Below are 21529 nucleotides of genomic sequence, written 5' to 3' on the forward strand. Positions count from 1 at the left end.
AAGGCAAAGACCAGGGTGAGTAAAAATGTGAGCACAGTGTGAAATAGTAACACAAAATCTTGGAAACTCTCAGCAGGTTAGGCAAAGGGCCTTCCATCTGAAACTTTTAACTCTCAGCTATGTGTGTCCTGTCCACAAAGCAGAAGGGCAACGTCAATCCAATTTATTTTCATATTTCCATGTGACCTGAAGGAGACTGTTTGGCCCATCAAGTCTCTTGTCACCTCAGGGTAATCTCCTCAATCTGGTTCCCCATTTATAACCCTGTAACCTCCCCTTATTCCCACTAACCTGCCTCCCCACCCCCCAGAGTTTCTTACTCACCTACACACCAGGGTAATTTACAACGGCCAATTAGTCTGCCAACCTGCACATCTCTGGGATGTAGGCAGAAACCAGGGCATCCAGGGAAATCGCCGAGAATTTGCAAACTTTCTACCCCAGGTGCTGCACCATCAGCATCCTGGGGTTACTATTGAGCAGAAACTCAGATGGACTGGCCACAGTGATCAAATTACCTCATTCCCAATGTCTTTCCAATGTTGATTCAGTAAGCACAAGTCAGAAGTATGATGGAATAAACTGGTCTGGTGAAATAGAGCACACAGTAATTTGAAAGGTTTCAGGGCAAAACCATCTACTGAATTGGCTCAGCACTCCGTCAACCATCTGACGTATTCCCTGCCTTCAGCACCAGCACACGGTGTCCTGTCGACAAAAGATCCTGCAGTTCCTCGCCTAGCCGACTTGGGCAGCGTCTCCTGGCCATGACCTCTGCCGCTAAGTAGGATGGGAGCACCACCACCTACAGGTTCCTGACTTGGAAACGTATCATGGACCTTTCATTGTTGCTGGGTCTTAGTCCTGGAGCTCCCTCTGCAGAGGTTCAGGGCAAGTGGGAATGGATGATAGATGTTGGCCTTGCCAGATCGCAGTCATGCAGCACTGAAACCGGTTCTGTGGGTTTGGGTATTGGTATCCATAGAACCATAGAAACTACAGCACAGAAACAGGCCCTTTGGCCCTTCTTGGCTGTGCCGAACCATTTTCTGCCTAGTCCCACTGACCTGCACACGGACCATATCCCTCCATACACCTCCCATCCATGTATCTGTCCAATTTATTCTTAAATGTTAAAAAAGAACCCGCATTTACCACCTCGTCTGGCGCTCATTCCATACTCCCACCACTCTCTGTGTGAAGAAGCCCCACCTAATGTTCCCTTTAAACTTTTCCCCCCTCACCGTTAACCCATGTCCTCTGGTTTTTTTCTCTCCTTGCCTCAGTGGAAAAAGCCTGCTTGCATTCACTCTCTCTATACCCATCATAATTTTATATACCTCTATCAAATCTTCCCTCATTCTTCTACGCTCCAGGGAATAAAGTCCTAACCTATTCAACCTTTCTCTGTAACTGAGTTTCTCAAGTCCCGGCAACATCCTTGTAAACCTTCTCTGTACTCTTTCAACCTTATTAATATCCTTCCTGTAATTTGGTGACCAGAACTGAACACAATACTCCAGATTCAGCCTCACCAATGCCTTATACAACCTCATCATAACATTCCAGCTCTTATACTCAATACTTCGATTAATAAAGGCCAATATACCAAAAGCTCTCTTTACGACCCTATCTACCTGTGACGACACTTTTAGGGAATTTTGTATCTGTATTCCCAGATCCCTCTGTTCCACTGCACTCCTCAGTGCCTTACCATTAACCCTGTATGTTCTACGTTGGTTTGTCCTTCCAACATGCAATACCTCACACTTGTCAGTATTAAACTCCATCTACCATTTTTCAGCCCATTTTTCCAGCTGGTCCAAGTCCCTCTGCAGGCTCTGAAAACCTTCCTCACTGTCTACTACACCTCCTATCTTTGTATCATCAGCAAACTTGCCGATCCAATTTACCACATTATCATCCAGATCATTGATGTAGATGACAAATAACAATGGACCCAGCACTGATCCCTGTGGCACACCACTAGTCACAGGCCTCCACTCAGAGAAGCAATTCTCTACCACCACTCTCTGGCTTCTTCCATCGAGCCAATGTCTAATCCAATATACCACCTCTCCATGTATACCTAGCGACTGAATTTTCCTAACTAACCTCTCATGCGGGACCTTGTCAAAGGCCTTACTGAAGTCCATGTAGACAATATCCATTGCCTTCCCTTCATCCACTTTCCTGGTAACCTCCTGAAAAACTCCAACAGATTGGTCAAACATGACCTACCACGCACAAAGCCATGTTGACTCTCCCTAATAAGCCCCTGTCTATCCAAATGCTTGTAGATTCTGTCTCTTAGTACTCCCTCCAATAACTTACCTACTACTGACATTAAACTCACCGGCCTATAATTTCCCGGATTACTTTTCGATCCTTTTTTAAACAACGGAACAACATGAGCCACTCTCCAATCCTCCGGCACTTCACCCGTAGACAGCGACATTTTAAATATTTCTGCCAGGGCCCCCGCAATTTCAACACTAGTCTCTTTCAAGGTCCGAGGGAACACTCTGTCAGGTCCCGGGGATTTATCCACTTTAATTTTCCTCAAGACAGCAAGCACCTCCTCCTTTTCAATCTGTACAGTTTCCGTGGTCTCACTACTTGATTCCCTCAATTCCATAGATTTCATGCCAGCTTCCTTAGTAAATACAGACGCAAAAAACCTATTTAAGATCTCGCCCATTTCCTTTGGTTCCGCACAAAGCCGACCACTCTGATCTTCAAGAGGACCAGTTTTATCCCTTACAATCCTTTTGCTCTTAATATACTTGTAAAAGCTCTTTGGATTATCCTTCACTTTGACTGCCAAGGCAACCTCATGTCTTCTTTTTGCCCTCCTGATTTCTTTCTTAAGTATTTTCTTGCACTTCTTATACTCCTCAAGCACCTGATTTACCCCCTGTTTCCTATACATTTCATACAACTCCTTCTTCTTTATCAGAGTTGCAATATCCCTTGAGAACCAAGGTTCCTTATTCCTATTCAATTTGCCTTTAATCCTGACAGGAACGTACAAACTCTGCACTCTCAAAATTTCCCCTTTGAAGGCTTCCCACCTACCAATCACATCTTTGCCAGAGAACAACCTGTCCCAATCCACGCTTTTTAGATCCTTTCTCATTTCTTCAAATTTGGCCTTCTTCCTAACCCTAGGACCAGATCTATCCTTGTCCATGATCAAATTGAAACTAATGGTGTTATGATCACTGGAACCAAAGTGCTCCCCTACACAGACTTCTGTCACTTGCCCTAATTCGTTTCCTAACAGGAGATCCAATATTGCATCCCCTCCAGTTGGTCCCTCTATATACTGATTTAGAAAACTTTCCTGAACACATTTTACAAACGCTAAACCATCTAGACCCCTAACAGTATGGGAGTCCCAATCAATGTATGGAAAATTAAAATCCCCTACCACCACAACTTTATGTTTCCTGCAGTTGCCTGCTGTCTCTCTGCAGATTTGCTCTTCCAAGTCTCGTTGACTATTGGGTGGTCTGTAATACAATCCCACTAATGTGGCCATACCTTTCCTGTTTCTCAGCTCCACCCATAAGGACTCAGTAGACAAGCCCTCTAATCTGTCCTGCCTGAGCACTGCTGTAATATTTTCCCTAACAAGCAATGCTACTCCCCCACCTTTCATTCCTCTGCCTCGATCACATCTGAAACATCGGAACCCTGGAATATTAAGCTGCCAGTCCTGCCCCTCCTGTAGCCAAGTTCACTAATCGCTACAACATCATAATTCCACGTGTCAATCCACAATATTCCGTGTGGGAATTTAAACTGGAGGTGGCAGTGTTTGTTTACGAGGTCGAGTTGTGAGCTTGACATCAACCTGGCACGGATGGAGAGCGTGCTCAGGGGCGGTCTGTCACTGGATCGAACTGGGAACCCCTGTTCTCGAGCCCGGCACTGATCTCACTGTGCCGCCAGCCGATCCCCATGTCTGGATTGCTCCCAAGAACCCATCTATACTCATCCCAAAACTGAAGAAAATAAACGAAGTTGTTAGGAGGGCAGTCACCACTTGCTGCTAAATGTACGTTTTTCCTCTTGTCTCTACACCCCTCCTCGTTATTGTTCTGTTGTTTCTGTCTGCTTTGTTATTCCCCGAAGGGCAACAATTCAGCTTCTCCATCCATTTCCAGTTTCACAAGTCCCTCATCCCAGGAAGCTGTCTGCGTGATCATCACTTTCCTAAAGTATGGTAACTGGAACTGGAAGTAACGTACAATTGTGACTGAGGCATCAATCTATGTAATTATAAATCTATGCTCATCTTTACTAGCATGGTTCAGGAGGGTTTAAACTAATTTGCAAGGGGGATGGGACCCAGAGCGATAGAGCAGTGAAAGAAGTGCATGGAGTAAAGCCAGATCTAACATATAGAGAGGCTTTGAGGAAAGAGAAGCAGAATAAACGGTGTAAAGACAGTAAGGTGGAAGGGCTGAAATGTGTATACCTCAATGCAAGAAGCATCAGGAACAAAGGTGATGAACTGAGAGCTTGGATACGTGCATGGGATTATGATGTAGTGGCCATGACAGAGACTTGGCTGGCACCAGGGCAGGAATGGATTCTCAATATTCCTGGATTTCAGTGCTTTAAAAGGGATAGAGAGGGCGGAAAAAGGGGAGGAGGGGTGGCATTACTGGTCAGGGATACTATTACAGCTACAGAAAGGGTGGGTAATGTAGCAGGATCCTCTTTTGAGTCAGTATGGGTGGAAGTCAGGAACAGGAAGGGAGCAGTTACTCTGTTGGGGGTATTCTATAAGCCCCCTGGTAACAGCAGAGATACAGAGGAGCAGATTGGGAGGAAGATTTTGGAAAGGTGCAAAAATAACAGAGTTGTTATCATGGGTGACTTTAACTTCCCTAATATCGATTGGCACCTGATTAGTTCCAAGGGTTTAAATGGGGCAGAGTTTGTTAAGTGTGTCCAGGACAGATTCCTGTCACAGTATGTGGACAGGCCGACCAGGGGGAATACCATAATAGATCTAGTACTAGGTAATGAACTGGGTCAGGTCACAGATCTCTCAGTGGGTGAGCATCTGGGAGACAGTGACCACCGCTCCCTGGCCTTTAGCATTATGGAAAAGGATAGAATCAGAGAGGGCAGGAAAATTTTTAATTGGGGAAGGGCAGATTATGAGGCTATAAGGCTAGAACTTGCGGGTGTGAATTGGGATGATGTTTTTGCAGGGAAATGTACAATGGGCATGTGGTCGATGTCTAGACATCTCTTGCAGGATGTTAGGGATAAATTTGTCCCAGTGAGGAAGATAAAGAATGGTAGGGTGAAGGAACCATGGGTGACAAGTGAGGTGGAAAATCTAGTCAGGTGGAAGAAGGCAGCATGCATGAGGTTTAGGAAGCAAGGATCAGATGGGTCTATTGAGGAATATAGGGAAGCAAGAAAGGAGCTTAAGAAGGGGCTGAGAAGAGCAAGAAGGGGCCATGAGAAGGCCTTGGCAAGTAGGGTAAAGGAAAACCCCAAAGCATTCTTCAATTATGTGAAGAAAAAAAGGATGACAGGAGTGAAGATAGGACCAATTAGAGATAAAGGTGGGAAGATGTGCCTGGAGGCTGTGGAAGTGAGCAAGGTCCTCAATGAATACTTCTCTTCGGTATTCACCTTTGAGAGGGAACTTGATGATGGTGAGGACAATATGAGTGGGGTTGATGTTCTGGAGCATGTTGATATTAAGGGAGAGGAGGTGTTGGAGTTGTTAAAATACATTAGAACAGTAAGTCCCCGGGGCCTGACGTAATACTCCCCAGGCTGCTCCACGAGGCGAGGGAAGAGATTACTGAGCCTCTGGCTAGGATCTTTATGTCCTCATCCACAGGAATGGTACCAGAGGATTGGTTGGAGGCGAATGTTGTCCCCTTGTTCAAAAAAGGCAGTAGGGATAGTCCGGGTAATTATAGACCAGTGAGCCATACGTCTGTGGTGGGAAAGCTGTTGGAAAAGATTCTTAGAGATAGGATCTATGGGCATTTAGAGAATCATGGTCTGATCAGGGACAGTCAGCATGGCTTTGTGAAGGGCAGATCATGTCTAACAAGCCTGATAGAGTTCTTTGAGGAGGTGACCAGGCATATAGATGAGGGTAGTGCAGTGGATGTGATCTATATGGATTTTAGTAAGGCATTTGACAAGGTTCCACACGGTAGGCTTATTCAGAAAGTTAGAAGGCATGGGATCCAGGGAAGTTTGGCAAGGTGGATTCAGAATTGGCTTGCCTGCAGAAAGCAGAGGGTCATGGTGGAGGGAGTACATTCAGATTGGAGGGTTGTGACTAGTGGTGTCCCACAAGGATCTGTTCTGGGACCTCTACTTTTCGTGATTTTTATTAACGACCTGGATGTGGGGGTAGAAGGGTGGGTTGGCAAGTTTGCAGAGGACACAAAGGTTGGTGGTGTTGTAGATAGTGTCGTGGATTGTCGAAGATTGCAGAGAGACATTGATAGGATGCAGAAGTGGGCTGAGAAGTGGCAGATGGAGTTCAACCCGGAGAAGTGTGAGGTGGTATACTTTGGAAGGACAAACTCCAAGGCAGAGTACAAAGTAAATGGCAGGATACTTGGTAGTGTGGAGGAGCAGAGGGATCTGGGAGTACATGTCCACAGATCCCTGAAAGTTGCCTCACAGGTGGATAGGGTAGTTAAGAAAGCTTATGGAGTGTTAGCTTTCGTAAGTCGAGGGATAGAGTTTAAGAGTCACGAGGTAATGATGCAGCTCTATAAAACTCTGGTTAGGCTACACTTGGAGTACTGTGTCCAGTTCTGGTCGCCTCACTATAGGAAGGATGTGGAAGCATTGGAAAGGGTACAGAGGAGATCTACCAGGATGCTGCCTGGTTTAGAGAGTATGGATTATGATCAGAGATTAAGGAAGCTAGGGCTTTACTCTTTGGAGAGAAGGAGGATGAGAAGAGACATGATAGAGGTGTACAAGATAATAAGAGGAATAGATAGAGTGGATAGCCAGTGCCTCTTCCCCAGGGCACCACTGCTCAATACAAGAGGACATGGCTTTAAGGTAAGGGGTGGGAAGTTCAAGGGGGATATTAGAGGAAGGTTTTTTTACTCAGAGAGTGGTTGGTGCGTGGAATGCACTGCCTGAGTCAGTGGTGGAGGCAGATACACTAGTGAAGTTTAAGAGACTACTAGATAGGTATATGGAGGAACTTAAGGTGGGGGCTTATATGGGAGGCAGGGTTTGAGGGTCGGCACAACATTGTGGGCCGAAGGGCCTGTACTGTGCTGTACTATTCTATGTTCTATTTACCTAGCCCAGGATTTTTTAAAAATACCTCCTCAATCTTTCTAACTGGCTTCAAAGGTCTATGTGATTGGTGGACACTTTTTTCATCTGCCTATTATAGCTCACTGCTGCCCTACCTGCAGTGGCATTGTGGGCAGTGAAGAACCTTCCAGCTATGTTGTAAGTGGCTAACTTCATCTCAAGAGAAGCTGTGATATTGGTTAATCCTCACCCCACCTCCAGTTTGCTTCGCTTTTGCAACTTAATTCCTGCTCCTATTTTGTATGTTCTTATGTTAACTATTTCCAAGTTATAGACATTTCCAAAACTGAAAACATTCAAAAGCTATTTAAGAGTCAGCCATGCTATCATAAAATTACAGATTTGGATTATAAAAAGTAAACACTTGGAAAATTTAAAATTAAACTTTTAGCAACACTTAATTAAATACAGTACATTTACGTAATTCAATGAATTTAAAAGCTATGAAGTATCTGAAGGTTAAACAATAGGACATTGAAAACCTACAGCACAATACAGGCCCTTTAGCCCACAAAGCTGTGCTGAACATGTCCTTACCTGAGAAATTACCAAGGGTTACCCATAGCCCACTATTTTTCTGAGTTCTAGGTACCTGTCTCATCCTCCATTGCTCCAAGGAAAAAAGGCCGAGTTCACTCAGCCTACTCTCATAAGGCATGCTCCCCAACCCAGGCAACATCCTTGTAAATCTCCTCTGCACCCTTTCTATGGTTTCCACACCCTTCCTATAGTGAAGTGACCAGAACTGAGCACAGTACTCCAAGTGGGGTCTGACCAGGGTCCTATATAACTGCACCGTTACCTCTCGGCCATTGAACTCAATCCCACGATTGGTGCACTGTCTGCTTTCTTAACCACAGTCAACCTGCACAGTAGCCTTGAGTGTCCTATGGACTTGGACCCTAAGATCCCTCTGATCCTCCGCACTGCCAAGAGTCTTACCATTAATACTATATTCTGCCATCATATTTGACCTACCAAAATGAACCACCTCACACTTATCTAGGTTGAATTTCATCTGCCACTTCTCAGCCCAGTTTTACATCCTATCAATGTCCCGCTGTAGCCCCTGACAGCCCTTCACACTATCCACAACACCTCCAACCTTTGTGTCATCAGCAAATTTACTAACCCATCCCTCCACTTCCTCATCCAGGTCATTTATAAAAATCACGAAGAGTTGGGGTCCCAGAACAGATCCCTGAGGCACACCACTGGTGTCTGACCTCCATGCAGAATGTGACCCGTTTAGGTTGTACCACTGCACTGAGATGAATAGTGTTTGTAATCGTGAGGCCATGCTTGACCTGGTGATGTTTAAACCCCGAGATTCCCAGTGTACCAGGTGGAAAATTACAGTCAGTTCTCACTTTGCTTCTTATAATACTCTTGGCCCAGCACCAGATGTGCATTGTTCATGTGGGTCATATGTATTCACATATCAGTTAAAAGCAGGATTTGTAGGGTTGTAATCTCACCATTAGTGAGGCAATAATTAGGAAGATAATGGCATTCAGTAAGGAGCTGGCACAGGAAGAAAGGCTTCAAGATATATGCATGCTTAAGCTATCTGCCAGGACAAGTGGACCTGTCCAAAGAGCAAGACCATAAGAAATAGGAGCAGGAGTCGGCCATCTGGCCCATCCAGCCTGCTCTGCCATTCAATAAGATCATGGCTGATCTGGCTATGGACTCATCTTCACCTACCTGCCTTTTCCACATAGCCATAATTCCTCTCCTATGCAAAAATCTATCCAGCCTTGTCTTAAATATATTACTGAAGTAGCCTCCACTGCTTCATTGGGCAGAGAATTCCACAGATTTACTGTTCTTTGGGAAAAGCAGTTCCTCCTCATCTCCATCCTATATTACTCCCTCGAATCTTGAGGCTGTCTGCTAGTTCTAGTTTCACCTACCAGTGGAAACAACTTTCCTGCCTCTATCTTATCTATCCCTTCATAATTTGATATGTTTCTATAAGATCTCCTCTCATCCTGAATTCCAGCGAGTACAGTCCCAGGTGACTCAGTCTCTCCTCATAGTCTAAACCCCTCATCTCTGGAATCAACCTGGTGAACCTCCTCTGCACCTCCAAAGCCAGTATATCCTTATTCAAGTAAGGATACCAGAACTGCACACAGTACTCCAGGTGCGGCCTCACAGGTACCCTGTATAGTTGCAGCATCACCTCTCTGCTCTTAAATTCAGTCCCTCTAGCAATGAAGGCCAACATCCCATTTGCTTTCTTGATAGCCTGCTGCACCTGTAAACCAACCTTTTGTGATTCATGCACACGCACTCCCAGTCCCTCTGCACAGCAGCCTGCTGCAAATTTTTATTATTAAAATAATAATCTGCTCTTCCATTTTTCCTTCCAAAGTGGATGACATCGCATTTACCAACATTGTACTCCATCTGTCAGACCCTTGCCCACTCACTTAACCTATCAATATCTCTCTGCAGACTCTCTATATCCGCTGCACAATTTGCTTTTCCGCTCAATTTTGTGTCATCAGCAAACTTAGATACACTACACTCGGACTCCTCTTCCAGATCGTTAACGTATATCGTGAACAGTTGTGGGTCCAGCACCGACCCCTACGGCACACCACTCATTACTGATTGCCAACCAGCGATACACCCATGTATCCCAACTCTGTTTTCAATTGGTCAACCAATTCTCTATCCACCTAATACACCACCCTCAACTCTATGCATCCTTATGGAGCAACACACTCAAAATGCTGGAGGAACTCAGCAGGTCAAGCAGGTATGGAAAAGTGTACAGTCAACGTTTCCGGCTGAAACCCTTCGGCAGGGCTGGAGAGTAAAAAGCTGAGTAGATTTAAAAAGTGGGTCGAGGGGAGAGAGAAACACAGGTGATATGTGAAACCAGGAGGGGGAGAGACGCAGTAAAGAGCTGGGAGGTTGATTGGTGAAAGAGACAGAAGGCCATGGAAGAAAGAAAAGAGGGGAGGAGCACCAGAGGGAGGCGATGGGCGGGCAAGGAGATGAGGTGAGAGTGGGAAAGGGAATGGGAAATGGTGAAGGAGATTGGGGGGGTGTGGAAGGTGGAGGGCATTATCAGAAGTTTGAGAAATCAGGTTGGAGGCTACCCAAATGGAATACAAGGCGTTGTTCCTCCAACCCAAGTGTGGCCTGATCAGGGAGGCCATGGATAGATGTGTTGGAATGGGAATGAGAAGTGGAATTAAAATGGGTGGCCACTGGGAGATGCTGCTTTTTCTGGTGGATGAAGCGTAGGTGCTCGGCGAAGTGGTCTCCCAGTCTACTGGGAGATCACGCTTTTTCTGGTAGATGGAGCATAGTTGCTCTGTGAAGCAGTCTCCCAATCTACGTTGGGTCTCACTGATATACAGGAGGCCACACTGGGTACACTGGACACAGTATATGACTCCGGCAGACTCACAGGTGAAGTGTCACCTCACCTGGAAGGACTGTTTGAACCCTGAATGGTAGTGAGGGAGGTGATGTAGGGGCAGGTGTGGCACTTGTTCTGCTTGCAAGGGTAAGTGTCAGGAGGGAGATCAGTGGGGAGGGACGAACGGACAAGGGAGTCGTGCAGGGAGTGATTCCTGTGGAAAGCAAAAAGTGGGGGGTGGGGAAAGGTGTGCTTGGTGGTGGGATCCTGTTCGCCTCCCTCTCTCTCTGGTGCTCCTCCTCCTTTTTCTTTCTTCATGGCCTTCTGTCTCTTTCATCAATCAACTTCCCAGCTCTTTGCTTCATACCTCTCCCTTCAGTTTTCACCTATCACCTTGTGTTTCTGTCTCTCTCCACCCATGTTTTAAATCAGCTTTTTTTCTCCAGTCCTGCCGAAGGGTTTCAGCTGGAAACATCGACTGTACTCTTTTCCTTTTCCTTTTTTAAAATTTTATTTTTACTTGTATAAGGTATTCGCAAGTATTACACAAACATTTTTACATATAAAACTTTTTCCATTTTTTATAATATGTATAAATATAGATATATATTTATACATTCACGAGTACACGTTCATGTTTGCTCCTACCCGCAGACATACTTATCCAATCCCTGTGTACTTATTTACTTCATGTTATCTTTTTTTCGTAAATCTTTTTCTTTACTTGTATTAATTCCACGTTATTTTTGTTGTATGTTTTCCAGAAATAAAACACTGAACATTTGAACCAAGGGAGCTTATGTTAACACTACTACTATGTTGATGAGGAAAGCAATATGAACCTTTAGGAGAGTCATAGAACATAGAACATAGAATAGCACAGCACAGTACAGGCCCTTCGGCCCACAATGTTGTGCCGACCCTCAAACCCTGCCTCCCATATAAGCCCCCACCTTAGATTCCTCCATATACCTGTCTAGTAGTCTCTTAAACTTCACTAGAGTATCTGCCTCCACCACTGACTCAGGCAGTGCATTCCACGCACCAACCACTCTCTGAGTAAAAAACCTTCCTCTAATATTTCCCTTGAACTTCCCACCCCTTACCTTAAAGCCATGTCCTCTTGTATTGAGCAGTGGTGCCCTGGGGAAGAGGCGCTGGCTATCCACTCTATCTATTCCTCTTATTATCTTGTACATCTCTATCATGTCTCTTCTCATCCTCCTTCTCTCCAAAGAGTAAAGCCCTAGCTCCCTTAATCTCTGATCATAATGTATACTTTCTAAACCAGGCAGCATCTTGGTAAATCTCCTCCATACCCTTTCCAATGCTTCCACATCCTTCCTATAGTGAGGTGACCAGAACTGGACACAATACTCCAAGTGTGGCCTAACCAGGGTTTTATAGAGCTGCATCATTACATTGCAACTCTTAAACTCTATCCCTCGACTTATGAAAGCTAACACCCCATAAGCTTTCTTAACTACCCTATCCACCTGTGAGGCAACTTTCAGGGATCTGTGGACATGTACCTCGAGATCCCTCTGCTCCTCCACACTACCAAGTATCCTACCATTTACTTTGTACTCTGCCTTGGAGTTTGTCCTTCCAAAGTATACCACCTCACACTTCTTCGGGTTGAACTCCATCTGCCACTTCTCAGCCCACTTCTGCATCCTATCAATGTCTCTCTGCAATCTTTGACAATCCTGTACACTATCTACAACACCACCAACCTTTTTGTCGTCTGCAAACTTGCCAACCCACCCTTCTACCCCCACATCCAGGTCGTTAATAAAAATCACGAAAAGTAGAGGTCCCAGAACAGATCCTTGTGGGACACCATTAGTCACAATCCTCCAATCTGAATGTACTCCCTGCACCACCACCCTCTGCCTTCTGCAGGCAAGCCAGTTCTGAATCCACCTGGCCAAACTTCCCTGGATCCCATGCCTTCTAACTTTCTGAATAAGCCTACCGTGTGGAACCTTGTCAAATGCCTTACTAAAATCCATATAGATGACATCCACTGCACTACCCTCATCTATATGCCTGGTCACCTCCTCAAAGAACTCTATCAGGCTTGTTAGACACGATCTGCCCTTCACAAAGCCATGCTGACTGTCCCTGATCAGACCATGATTCTCTAAATGCCTATAGATCCTATCTCTAAGAATCTTTTCCAACAGCTTTCCCACCACAGACGTGAGGCTCACTGGTCTATAATTACCCGGACTATCCCTACTACCTTTTTTGAAAAAGGGAACAACATTCGCCTCCTTCCAATCCTCCGGTACCATTCCCGTGGACAACGAGGACATAAAGATCCTAGCCAGAGGCTCAGCAATCTCTTCTCTCGCCTCGTGGAGCAGCCTGGGGAATATTCCGTCAGGCCCCGGGGACGTATCTGTCCTAATGTATTTTTACAACTCCAACACCTCCTCTCCCTTAATATCAGCATCAACCTCACTCTGAAGTCATCTGAAGTCTGCTCGCATTGGGGTTATAAATTCAATCCATTTATTCCAAATTTGATAAAATTTGACTGTACTCTTTTTCATGGATGCTGCCTGGCCTGCTGAGTTCCTCCAGCATTTTGTGTGTGTTGCTCGGATTTCCAGCATCTGCAGATTTTCTCTTGCTTATCTTAAGGATGTCTTTTATGTGGCACCTTATCAAACGCCTTCTGGAAATCCAAGTAAGTAACGCTCATCTGTTCCCCTCCATCCACTGCGCTTGTTATATCCTCAGAGAACTCCAGTAAGTTTGTCAAACAAGACCGGCCTTTGTTGAATCCATGATGCGTCTGCCTAATGGATCCATTTCTTCCCAGATGTCTTGCTACTTTGATAGCTTCAAGCATTTTCCCAACTACAGATGTTAAACTAACTGGCCTATAGTTACCTGCCTTTTGCCTTCATCCTTTTTTTTGTTCGCCGTCTTCCAATCTGCCAGGACCTGCCCAGAGTCCAGAGAACTTTGGTAAATTATCACCAAAGACTCAACTATAACCTCTGCCTGGGATGCATTCCATCAGGACCATAGGACTTGCTTATCTTCAGGCCCACAGGTTTGCTCAGCACTACCTCTTTAGTGATAGCTATTGTATCGAGGTCCTCACCTCCCATCACATCCATAATATCTCTCTTTAGCATGTTAGATGTGTCCTCCACCATGAAGACTGACACAAAATAGTCATTCAAAGCCTCTGCCATTTCCTCATTGCCCAGTATCAATTCCCCCTTCTCGTCCTACAAGGGACATTCATTCACTTTGGCCACCCTTTTTCACTTTATATAATTTTAAAGACTTATACTATCTGTTTTTATATTTGTGCTGGTTTATTTTCATTATCTATCTCTCTTTATTGCTCGCTTAGGTGTTCTTTGTTACTTTTTAGAGTTTTCCCAATCTTCCAGTTTCCCACTACTCTTGGTGACTTTGTATGCACGAGCTTTTAGTTTGATACCTTCTTTTATTTCCTTAGTTATCCAAGGCTAGCTCTCCCTACCCTTACTGTTCTTGCTTTGAACTAGAATGTACTTTTGTTGAGTACCGTGAAAAATCTCTTTGAAAGTCTCACCATATTGCCTATGTTCCCAATCTTCCCTTATCCCATTGTAGTCTCCATTGTTTAGGCATAATACACTGGTTTTAGATCGAACTATTGCACCCTCCATTTGTATCAGAAACTCAATCATATTGTGATCAATCTTTCCAAGAGGATCCCTAACTACAAGGTGACTAATTTTACCTGTCTCATTGCACAGGACCAATCCAAGATAGCATGTTCCCTTGTAGGTTTACGAACATGCTGTTCACGAAAGCCATCATAGATGCATTCTATGTTGTCCTCCAGACTGCCTCGACCAATCTGATTCAGCTAACTGTGCAAGTTCAAGTCCCCCACGATAACTGCTATTTCATTCCTACATGCCTCAGATATTTCTCTGTGTATTGCCTATGCCACTGTAATGTTATTATTCAGACAACTCCACCGGTGATTTCTTCCCTTTACTATTCCTAATCTCTACCCAGATGGATTCAACATTCTGGTCCTTAGATCTTATATCATCTCTCACTATCACCCTGATCTCATCCTTAACTGAGAGCACTACCCCTCCTCCCTTACCTTCCTGCCTATCCTTCTGTATTACTTGCTATCCTTGGATATTTAATTCCCAATCCCCTCCACCCTGTAATCATGTTTCGGTAATGGACACTAAATCATTCCCCTTTGTACTGACCTGTGCCACAAGTTCACTGACCTTGACTATGGACATCAAGATAAAGTACCCTTACACTCATTGTGCTTTTAAAATTTTGTCATCTTTTGCTCTTATGCACTTGACTTTTGTTTTATCTTTATCCACACTTTTCTTTTTTACTTTATCTATCTTTCTCCAATCTGTTGAACCCACCCCCCGACTATTTAAAGCGCTGCCCACAGCCCTAGTTGTGCGATTCGCTGGGATCCAGGTCCCATCATTGTTCAGGTGAAGCCCATCCCATGGGAACAGCTCCATCCTTCCCCAATACTGGTGCCAATTTCCCATGAATTCAGATCCACTTCTCTGACACCAATCCTTGAGCCACGCATTAAACTCTCTAATCTTCTTAACCCTGTGCCAGTTTGCATGTGGTTCAGGGAGTGATCCAGATATTACCACCTTTTTGGATCTGCTTCTTAACTTAGTCCCTAGCTGCTCAAATTCCCTCAGCAGAACCTGTTTCCTCGTTCTGCCTATGTCATTGATACCCACATGGACATGACGACTGGATCTTTCCCCTCCCACTGCCAGTTCCTCTGCAGGTCAGATAAGATGCCCCAAACCTGGGCACCAGGCAGGCACCACAGCCTTCGGGCCGCTCTGTCCCTGTGACAGAGAAGTTTGTCTCTTCTCCTGTTTATACTATCCCCAATTACCACTCAGACCTGCTGGGCAAGTTCAAGGTCTGAGGCTCCTCCAGCACTATCTCTTGGATCCCATTACCTGCCTCACTCACAGTCACCTCCTCTTGTCCCTGACTATGGTGCAGCACAGTACAACCCCTCAGCCCATGATGTCGTGCTGGTCTTTGGAACTACTCCGAGATCAATCAAACCCATCCCTCCTCCATTGTTCTATCACCCATGTGCCTGAAAGTCTCTTACATCCCCTGAACGTAGATTATCTACCCCTTCCAACTCCCTAACAGCATGTCACATGCTCATCACTTTCTATTGAAAAATCACAGCGACCTCTGATATAATCCCTTTATTTTCCTCCAATTACCTTATAAAGAGCCGATAGTGGATTTCAGAAAGGGTAGCACAAGGGAACATGAACCAATCCTCATGGAGGGATCAGAAGTGGAGAGGAGTGAGCAATTTCAAATTCCTGGGTGTCAGTATCTTTGAGGATCTAACCTGGTCCCAGCATTTCAAAGCAGTTATAAAGAAGGAAAGACAGTGGCTATATTTCATTAGGAATTTGAGGTGATCTGGTTTGTCAACCTAAAACTCTCAAAACCTTCTACGGATGTGCCGTGGAGAGCATTCTGACTGGCTGCATCACCAGCTGTTATTGGTGTGGGGCAAGGGGGAGTTGGATATGAATTCATGGGAATTTAGCACCAGTATTGGGGAAGGAGGGAGCAGTACCAATGGGACAGGCTCCACCTGAACCGTGATGGGACCAGAATCCTGTCTGGTGAATCGCATAACTAGCGCTTTAAGTAGTGGGGGGAAGGGCTCAACAGACTGCAGAAATATAAATAAAGTAAAAAAGTAGATACGTTCCAACGAGATGGAAAGTATGGTAGGGTACAGGAACCGTGGTGTACAAAGGCTGTTGTAAATCTAGTCAAGGAGAAAAGAAGAGCTTACAAAAGCTTCAAAAAACTAGGTAATGATAGAGATCTAGAAGATTATAAGGCAAGCAGGAAGGAGTTTAAGAACGAAATTAGGAGAGCCAGAAGGGGCCATGAGAAGGCCTTGGCGGGCAGGATTAAGGAAAACCCCAAGGAATTCTACCAGTATGTGAAGAGCAAGAGGATAAAATGTGAGAGAATAGGATCAATCAAGTGTGACAATGAAAAAGTGTGTACGGAAGCGGAGGAAATAGCGGAGGTACTTAATGAATACTTTGTTTCAGTATTCACTACGGAAAAGGATCTTGACGATTGTGGGGATGACTTGCAGCGGACTGAAAAGCTTGAGCATGTAGATATTAAGGAAGAGGATGTGCTGGAGCTTTTGGAAATCATCAAGTTGGATAAGTCACCGGGACCAGATGGGATGTACCCCAGGCTACTGTGGGAAGCGAGGGAGGAGATTGCTGAGCATCTGGTGATGATCTTTGCATCATCAACAAGGACGGGAGAGGTTCTGTAGGATTGGAGGGTAGCAGATATTGTTCCATTATTCAAGAAAGGGAGTAGAGATAGCCCAGGAAATTATAGACCAGTGAGTCTTACTTCAGTGGTTGGTAAGTTGATGGAGAAGATCCTGAGAGGCAGGATTTATGAACATTTGGAGAGGCATAATATGATTAGGAATAGTCAGCATGGCTTTGTGAAAGTGCCTTACGAGCCTGATTGAATTTTTTGAGGATGTGACTAAACACATTGATGAAGGTAGAGCCGTAGATGTAGGGTATATGGATTTTAGCAAAGCATTTGATAAGGTACTCCATGCAAGGCTTATTGAGAAAGTAAGGAGGCATGGGATCCAAGGGGACATTGCTTTGTGGATCCAGAACTGGCTTGCCCACAGAAGGCAAAGAGTGGTTGTAGACAGGTCATATTCTATGTGCAGGTCGGTCACCAGTGGTGTGCCTCAGGGATGGGTCCTGGAACCCCTACTTTTTGTGATTTTTATAAATGATCTGGACGAGGAGGTGGAGGGATGGGTTAGTAAGTTTTCTGATGACATAAAGGTTGGGGTGTTGTGGATAGTGTGGAGGGCTGTCAGAGGTTACAGGGGACATTGATAGGATGCAAAACTGGGCTGAGAAGTGGCAGATGGAGTTCAACCCAGATAAGTGTGAGGTGGTTCATTTTGGTAGGTCAAATATGATGACAGAATATAGCATTAATGGTAAGACTTTTGGCAATGTGGAGGATCAGAGGGATCTTGGTGTCCGAGTCCATAGGACACTTAAAGCAGCTGCGCAGGTTGACTCTGTGGTTAAGAAGGCATACGGTGTATTGGCCTTCATCAACTGGGATTGAGTTTAAGAGCCGCGAGGTAATGTTGCAGCTATATAGGACCCTGGTCAGACCCCACTTGGAGTACTGTGCTCAATTCTGGTCACCTCACTACAGGAAGGACGTGGAAACCATAGAAAGGGTGCAGAGAAGATTTATGAGGATGTTACCTGGGTTGGGGAGCATGACTTATGAGAATAGGTTGAGTGAACTTGGCCTTTTCTCCTTGGAGCGATGGAGGATGAGAGGTGACCTGTATAGAGGTGTACAAGATGATGAGAGGCACTGATCATGTGGATAGTCAGAGGCTTTTTCCCAGGGCTGAAATGGCTAACATGAGAGGTCACAGTTTTAAGGTGCTTGGAAGTAGGTACAGAGAAGATGTCAGGAGTAAGTTTTTTACACAGAGAGTGGTGAGTGTGTGGAATAGGCTGCCAGTGGAGGTGGTGGAGGCGGAAACGACAGGGTCTTTTAAGAGACTCCTGGATGGATACATGGAGCTTAGAAAAACAGAGGGTTATTGGTAAGCCTAGGTAATTTCTAAAGTAAGGACATATTTGGCACAGCTTTGTGGGCCGAAGGGCCTGTATTGTGCTGTAGGTTTTCCATGTTTCTATGAAAAGTGTGGATAAAGAAAAAGCAAAAGAGAAAAGTAAGAGTGGAGTGCAGAAAAGTCAATTCCATAACCATTAGGCCATTCAGCCCATCGAATCTACTTCGCCATTCCATCATGGCTGGTCCCGGATCCCACTCAACCCCATACACCTGCCTTCTCGCCATATCCTTTGATGCCCTGACCGATCAGGAAATAATCAACTTCCACCTTGAAAACACCCACAGACCTGGCCTCCACCACAGTCTGTGGCAGAATATTCCACAGATTTACCACTCTCTGGCTAAAAAAAAAAAGACTCCTTTCTTCCATTCTAGAAGGTTGCCCTTCAATTTTGAGGCTGTGCCCTCTAGTTCTGGATACCCCCACCACAGGGAACATTCCCTCCACGTCCACTTTATCTAGTCCTTTCAAATTCAGTTGCAATGAGATACTTACGGGATCGAAATAAGTGGCAGGAAGTTGTAAAATTAGGCATCTCCATCAAGTGTATGAGTTATGCCTCAGCAAGGCGACGTCCATCATTAAGGGCGCCTGCCATCTTCTCATTATTACCATCAGTGAAGAGGCACACACTCAGGGACAGCTTCTACCCCGCTGTCGTCTGATTTCTAAATGGACACAACCTCACTACTTGTTTTTATTTCTGTTTCTTACTACTTATTTTAACTATTTAATATACATTTCTATAATTAGTGTAATTCATTTTTTTAATATTATGTATTGCATTGTACTGCTACTGGAAAGTTAACAAATTTAATGAGATATGCTGGTGATATTAAACCTAGTTCTGTATCAGAGGGACGTGTTGCACCTGAACTGGAGGGAGACCGGTGTCTTCACAGGGATGTTTGCCAGTGCTACTTGGGAGGCTTTAAACTAGAGTGGCAGGCGGTGGGACCTAGAGGAGCAGGGTAGCAAGTGGAGGGATTGAGGAGAAGGTAAATGTTTTGACAAATGTCTGAAAGAATGGACAGGTAAATAAGCACATTGGGATTGATGGGCTGGTCAGTGCAAGGAGCATTACAGGTAAGGCAGATGAGTTTCAAACCTGAATTGTGAGGTTGTGGCAGTTACAATCACCCAATGGCCTCTGGGAGACAGATTATGGGAAGATGTAAAACCAACAGAGTTTTTTTACCTTCCCCAATGTTGGCTGGGACTTCTTTAGTGCAAGAGGCTTCATTGCAGCAGTTTCCTCAGAGTTTTCAGGGGGGTTTGTTGAAGGTGTGTGAATAGAAGAGGGACCCTCCTGGACTTTGTTTTGGAAAGTGAGCCTGGCCAAGTCAGACCTGTTACTGGAAGAACATTTAGAGTACAACTCTGGAAGTGTTGAGATAATTATGACTAAGGATCAAGGACAAGTCTTGATCTTGTGGGAAAGTACTAAATTGGGGGAGGACAAATTACGGCATTATTAGTTGGGAGTTGGAGATTTAATTTGGTGCAGCTCTTATTGGGCTAGACCACATCTGATAAGGGAGTTAAAGACCAATTGATGAGACGTTATGACTGGCATGTTCCAGTAATGAGGAAGGACAAGAATGAAGGAGTAATGGATGATGAGAGATTTTTTTTTTGACTAAATTCATATGTAAAGTTTAGGAAGCTAAAGTTATACAGGGCATTTGAGGACTGTAGGGATGGCAGTAAGGTGTCGGAGATTAGGATATAGGCAAATGTGGGTAACTATAGGCCATTTGGCTTAATGTCTGTAGTTGGGAAAATACTTGAAGCTATCATTAAGGAAGAAATAGCAAGACATCTGCATAGAAGTGATTCCATCAGGCAGACACAGCATGGGATCATGAAGGGCAGGTCCTGTTTAACAAATGTACTGGAGTTCTTTGTGGATATAATGAGTGCAAAAAATCGAGGGGAACGGGTAGACGCTATATACTTGGATTTCCAGAAGGCATCCGATAGGGTGTCGCATAAAAGGTTTCAGTGAAATCCCCCCCCCCCAATCTGCTACTTCTGCCCATTGTCCCAATCTGTCCAAGTCCTTCTGCAGACTCCCTACTTACACCACTGCCCTTCCACCAATCTGAGTACAGGCTTCCCCCGCTATCTGAAGGTAGAGCATTCCTATGAAACCGTTCGTAAGGCGAAATGATGTAAAGCGAACAAGCAATTACCATTAATTTTTATGGGAAAAAATTGTGAGCGTTCCCAGACCCAAAAAAATAACCTACCAAATCATACCAAGTAACACATAAACCCTAAAATAACACTAACATATAGTAAAAGCAGGAATGATATGATAAATACACAGCCTATATAAAGTAGAAGTACTTTTCTGCGATCATTGTCAAGCATAGTGAAAATCTCACGCAAGCACTCTCGGCTGAAGCACTCTCTCCAGTAACCTTTAAGCTCTGAAGCTGCCGTCGCCTCGAAAACCGATCATACCACCCATGACTACCTTTAAATTCCACTTTCGCAACAATGTCTTTCATTGATATTGGAAAAATTTTTACGTGTTCCCAGACCTGAAAAATAACCTACCAAATCATACCAAATAACACATAAAAATACACAGCCTGTATAAAGTAGAAACAATGTATGTACACTGTAGTTTCACTTACCGGAATTGGGAAGACAGCGAGCACACTGATGATGTGTGTTAGGCTGAGGTTGCGGTGGTGGGAGGTACAGGAGACTGGTCACTAACGTCTTCTATGTCTGCCTGCCTCGATGTCAAAGGTCGAGGTTCGTTGTCTGCTGTGGCTGATGTGGAAGGCTTGAAAAACGAGAGTATGCTTGATTGCTTAGCCTCACGCATTTTTCTATCATACAGTTATTTGTAAGCAGTCAAAACATTCTGCAAACCTGCCCTAAACCTACGTGCCCTTTCAAAATTACTTTTCTGCAATCATTGCAGCGCTGTCAATCACAGCAAAAATCTCACACAAGTGCTTCACGTTCAGTTCCTGGACGACTTCACTTCCGGGCCGTTCGCTACTGCATTCGGTTTCGATTCGTATCCTTTCCTCTGGCAA

At 44.7% G+C, this 21529-nt stretch overlaps 1 protein-coding gene across 4 annotated transcripts in view; it reads left to right on the forward strand.

The window, feature by feature from the left end:
• Positions 1–21529, forward strand: part of med15 (mediator complex subunit 15) — a 184527-nt gene that overhangs the window by 7575 nt on the left and 155423 nt on the right. For all 4 annotated transcript variants that reach the window (XM_063031694.1, XM_063031696.1, XM_063031695.1 and 1 more), the window contains exon 2: positions 1–15. This exon is cut by the window's left edge and continues 73 nt beyond it. In XM_063031694.1, the coding sequence (XP_062887764.1) occupies positions 1–15 (15 nt within the window). The remainder of the gene's footprint in view (positions 16–21529) is intronic.

The sequence above is a fragment of the Mobula hypostoma genome, chromosome 23, assembly GCF_963921235.1.
Source record: "Mobula hypostoma chromosome 23, sMobHyp1.1, whole genome shotgun sequence".
NCBI lineage: Eukaryota > Metazoa > Chordata > Chondrichthyes > Myliobatiformes > Myliobatidae > Mobula > Mobula hypostoma.